General features: G+C 39.7%; 2 protein-coding genes across 2 annotated transcripts in view; both read right to left on the bottom strand.

Annotated features, from left to right (window-relative positions):
* Positions 1–1597: 1597 nt before the first annotated feature.
* Positions 1598–3808, bottom strand: LOC108975469. The gene is made up of 2 exons (XM_018943965.1): positions 3406–3808; positions 1598–2553 (listed from the first exon to the last, which is right to left on the bottom strand). Exons 1-2 carry the CDS (start codon positions 3806–3808, stop codon positions 1598–1600), a joined length of 1359 nt encoding a protein of 452 aa, XP_018799510.1.
* Positions 3809–4211: 403 nt separating this feature from the next.
* Positions 4212–5404, bottom strand: part of LOC108975467 (cell wall integrity and stress response component 1-like) — a 24684-nt gene continuing 23491 nt past the window's right edge. The window contains exon 2 of the mRNA XM_018943964.1: positions 4212–4462. Coding sequence (XP_018799509.1) covers positions 4212–4462 — 251 coding nt within the window. The remainder of the gene's footprint in view (positions 4463–5404) is intronic.

The raw sequence follows: 5404 nt of genomic DNA, 5'->3' as shown, positions 1-5404 counted from the left end.
GCGGTGGTCTGTCTGTTTGTCTGTCTTTCATTCGTCTTTGTAACTACTGTTTCGTTGTCATCCCAGTCCGTTCGCTGCTGTCACATCTGTTCCCTACCAAGTGTTGCATTTCTGTTTCAGTCTTAGTGTCCGTTTACACAGTCCTACATTCGGCTATCCTGACTATTCTGCAATTGTTATCGTGCGTCGTGGTCCTTCATGATCACTTCATACCTGCCGTGTGCCATCTTCTTCACAATTCTATATGGTCCGAAGAAGTTTGCTTTAAGTCTCAATCCTGCTCCATACTGCGTTCGCTTGATGGCTACTAGCTCGTTTTGATTATAGTCGACCTCTACTCTTCGCCTTCTGTTGAATGTCCTCCTATTTTCCTGCTGAATCCTAGCGATATTATGTCGTGTCTCCTGACGAATTACCTCGCGTTCTGCATCGACCTCTTCGATGGCTGATTCCTCCAGCAGTTCGAGTAAATGTGGTATTCCTTTCAATCGCATCTCAAGTCCAGTCATAATTCTAAAAGGTGATTGTCTGGTGCTTCTTGGAGGCGTGCTGTTGATTATTTGCTGCACACGATCTACGTGCTTATACCAGATTCCAGAACTCTCGCTTCCCAACTTAGCTATCATCGGAATAATAATCCGGTGCATGCGTTCTGCTTGCCCGTGGCACCCCAGTAGCTATTAATAAATGCTGGATTTCCTCATCCTCGCAGTACTGTTTAAGCAAATTCGACGTAAAGGCGGCGCCTCTGTCTGTTATTATACCCTACTCAACGCATCTACATGTCGCATTTTTGAACCGTTTCTATGTTCTATCTCGTAACGAAAGTCTTGTAGAAACATTGCCCGACGAGATGCTCTTAATAGCACATCTCGTTTCCGCATCGTCTATCTAAAACTTCTATCTTAAAAGCTCCTATCTTAAAACTTATCCCCAACAAATATACTCTCCACTTCTTAAGTGCTTCTATAATCGCTAGTACCTCGAGTTCGTACGAATAGTACCTTTTCTCTGCTGGTTTTATTTTCCGACTCATGTATTGAATGCTTGATCGTCGAAATCCTTCCTCCGAACATACAAGCGTCTGTATGTACCTCAGTCACTGCTTTCGGATTGTATAACATTAGGACTATCGCACTGATCAATGCTGACTTCAACTTGTGGAATGCCTCCAACTGCTTGTCGCGCAACTCGAATTTAGCCTCTTTCCTGAGTAGATCGGACAGCGGTTTGGCTATTACGGCATATTCATCGACAAATCTTCTAAAGTATGATGTCAATCCCAGGAATCTCTGCAAATCCTTCTGGTCATGTGGCAGTGGGAAATTCCTAATCGCTTTCGTTTTTGTATCAGATGGTTTTATCGAACCGTATTCTATAACATAACCTAGAAAGTCTAGTTTACTTATAAGAAACTGACATTTGTCCCATTTCATTCGCAAACCATATTCTTCAGCTCTTCGTAGAACTCGTTCTAAACTGTGTACGCCTTCAGTGTAATCCTTGGAGGGAATAACTAAATCGTCCATGTAAGCTACCACAGTATCGTCTTGTATAAGATCTCTAAATACTGCTGAAATAAATCTTGAAAAAGTTCCTACGAATTCGATATGCCAAAAGGCACGTATTCGAATTCATATTGTCCGTTGTATGTAACGAATGCGGTGTAATTCCTGGAGGTAGCCTCCACTGGGACATGGCAAAATCCATTGCTAAGGTCTAGTGTTGTAAAAATATTAGCACCCTGTAACTTTTCGATAACGTCGTCGATATTTGGCATCGCGAAGTTATCGCGAACTATCTTTGTGTTTAATCGCCGATAACCGCAACACAAACGTTTCTTTCCATCTTTTTTCGAAACTAACACCACTGGTGACGAATAATTTGAATTACTGGGTTTAATGATCCCATCCTTCAACCACTCCTTAACTTGCTCATCCACCTCCTGTCTATCGGTGTATGACATCCGTCTGGGATTTTCATATACTGGGGTGTCATCTGAAAGTAAKATCTTCATCTCTACTGGCGAATTCGAATTGCCTGTAGGCTTATAATTCGCTACCAATCTTCTTACTATAGTTGCTTTCTCTTTGTCGAGGTGTGAAAGATCGACTTCGCCCACAGGTATCTTCTCCATTCCTGCGACCATACACAGGGTTCCAAACTCTTCGCTTAGTTGGACAATCCTGTTATCACCTTCATCAACTGGGTTGTTCCTAGCATTAGTGCCAATCTCCGCAGTCTCATAAACCACCTTAGAACTCGCTTCTGAAATCCTGAACTCTCTCGGCTCCTTAGCCACAACAGCGCCCTCGCTCTCATTGTTTGGTACTTCCAAAGCCCTTCTATTAGAGATCTTTCTGCGATACTTCCTAACGGCTTCCATATACTGCTCCTCATCTTCATGCAGCCTTGTGCCCACGTTTAATTTCACATCAAACTTCTTAGGCTTCGCTAACCCAACACTGCGATCTTTCCTTACTGCTCCAGTATTCACCTCCTCCTTGCTCTGTGGCGTTTCCTCCACCTTCTTCTGCCTGAACTCGGCGCCATCTTCGTAACGAACATATCGACTTGTCTCAGAACGTCGTTGCCAATCACAAGCGCATCTTTATTGTCTCGCTCTCTCTATGTGAAATTTTACTACCAACTTTATGTTGTCTATCTCGATGGATGTGGTAAAGCTACCTATTGATGTAAGTTTGCTGATACCGATACCCATCAACTGCCGCTTTTCACTACTTAAGTCAACGTCTAGACTAAGTATGTATAACGTATCGTGACGTATAATACATAAGTCGCTACCTGTGTCGATTAATGCCGACGCAGATTTTCCGTTGAAACTTACATTCTTAAAAATCAATCCACTCCGCTTCTCCGATTTTACGATTTCTCCTTCATCCGTCATATTATTGACGCTGCTTCGTTCCGATTTAGGAGTTTTCCKTCTGCCTTACAGTTAGCTGCACGATGACCCTCTTTACCGCAGTTGTAACACGATGTCTTATTGCGTGGACAGCTTCTAGCAAGATATGATGAATCCCCGCAGACAAAACATTTCCTGCTAAATGGGACTGCTTTCTGGAAATCCTTGTATGACGACGATGCCTTCTCCTGGTTCCCATTCACGGGTGGTGACTGGCTGTAACGAATCTTCTCGTATACCTTGATCTGCTCTTTCAAATCCTGTATAGTTTTCGCCTGGTATACTTTACTTACTCTTACTTTTGTTCGACCTTGAGTCCAATATGCCTTCGATGAAATATTCTATAAGGCTTGAGTCATCTAGCCCTATCGGTTTCCCCAACTCCATTAAAACGTATAAATATTCTCGAAGATCTTCCCCATGTCGCTTCCGCCGACTACGTAAAGTACGGTGTACCTCAATCGATGATAATGCTATACCAAATTCCTGCCGCAGCGCTAGTTTTAGTGAACTCCAACTGCTTATTCCTCTTTGGCTTCTTATGAAAATCTTTGCCGCACTCTTCAACAGTTGTTTTGCGTAGATGAATTTCTGCAGCTCGTTCCAACGTACTGCTGATGCATTTGCCTCAAAACCCTCAAGCCATTGTTCGAAACTTGGACGTCTCGTTCCTTTAAACGAAGTCATTGAGTCCTCACGCAAACTTCGTTGGTTTGCTACCTCTTCCACATCAGTTTCGGAACCGTCACTCACAGTCAGGCCGAAATGCTCCATCAGTCTGTCTTGTAGTGTCGCTTTCCGTCCAATAGTCGATAGCCCTGAGTCGCCTAACCTTTCCTTCAGACCGTCGACAGTCAGCTCAAAAATTTCGTTGCGGTTCATAACTTACAATGTTGTGCAAAAATCGATAAAATTCTAAAATCTTAATTTCAATAATAATATTTCCTTTTAGCTTGCGTTACAATATTCACTTTTTCCGTATACAATTCAGATAACTTTTGTGGTATTCAATTCGATCGCAATATCTGTGTTTACAATTTCCGTGTACAATTTTAATAACTTGTTTGTTAAATGAATTCTATTACAATATTCGTTTTAATCTTTCGCATACAGTTTTTGAATCAAAATATTTTCTATAACTCGAATTTTATTACAATATCCGCATTAACTTTCTTATGTATTTATATACATATCTCACGAAAGAATATTTTAAAACGTTTTTCATCAATAAAAGTTTGTTGCGATATTAGCCATAAATTTTCACAAAAATATTCAATAACTTATTTTACGTTATTCGAAAACTGTACAATTGTATGTCAAAAGACTTAGCTGTTTTTCCACTGAAATGTAACGCCACCTCCAACGATGAACTGTACTTTACCGTACACTGTACATGCCCGCCGTTACTGCTGGTACTGTTACTGACGCTGATGCTGCTACTATTGCTGCTACTGCTACTGCTGCTACTACTGCTACTGCTGCTACTATCTTCGCCGACGCTGCGCCTTGTTGCTAGCGCTACCACACCACGGACCACTTATAGAAATTAACGCATTTAAAATGTATCAAAAATTTTAACTTTAAATCGCAAATTAGTCACGCAAAATGCACTTTAATCCCGAACTTCTGGCACCACTTGTGGGATATTTTTAAAAGAATGGCCGTTTTCTTTGTATTATTACCTAAGTATTATTTCGATAAAATTATATTTAATATATGTCTTATATTTTTACACATGTGAGTGGTCCGTGGTTGGCGGTGGTCTGTCTCAGAGAACGTATATTTATAGAGAAGGTCCAATAACGGACAGGCGTGTAAACTGTCAAAAGCTAACAAAATGCGATGAGTGCATCTCACCACAGCTAGCTAAGAAGGAGAAATCTTAACAGTGGAGCGTGAACAGAGCTGAGCATTCAATGAAAATTATGCTCAGAAAAATGCATTGCTATAACAGACATATGTATGTTTGCCCTTTGTATATAATTTTATACGTTTACATACATGCAATCATATTAATTGATAYTGARTATMATTTTGCGAGTTTTTGTGAATGCATGCAAAATTGATAACTTTATCTTTAAATTATGATATTTTCAAAGTAACATTTGTAGTTAAAGTACAAATAAGAGCTACTTTTTAAATATTTCATATGTTTGATAATATATTATAAATTTACATATACATACTCATATGTCAATTTATAATATAGATATACATATATATATGACATACTATCATAATATCCTAAACAACTTATTGTAATATATTACAATAATATTATATGTAAATCGCACTTCATTTCAATTTTCATACGTATCTACATATCAGCACATAGTTACATACATACATATGTAAGTACATTTCAAATTCAATTCGTGATATTATCATTTATCAGTAAAAAGTGTGCGCGCACTGCTGCTATATGTACATACATACATCCATATTCATATGTGTCCGACATTGCCGGACAATTAATGC

Source organism: Bactrocera latifrons, unplaced genomic scaffold (genome assembly GCF_001853355.1).
Source record: "Bactrocera latifrons isolate USDA-ARS-PBARC rearing strain unplaced genomic scaffold, ASM185335v1 scaffold_650, whole genome shotgun sequence".
Taxonomy (NCBI): Eukaryota; Metazoa; Arthropoda; class Insecta; order Diptera; family Tephritidae; genus Bactrocera; species Bactrocera latifrons.
Note: the sequence above shows the minus strand (reverse complement) of the source record. Positions and strands in the feature narration are given on the sequence as shown.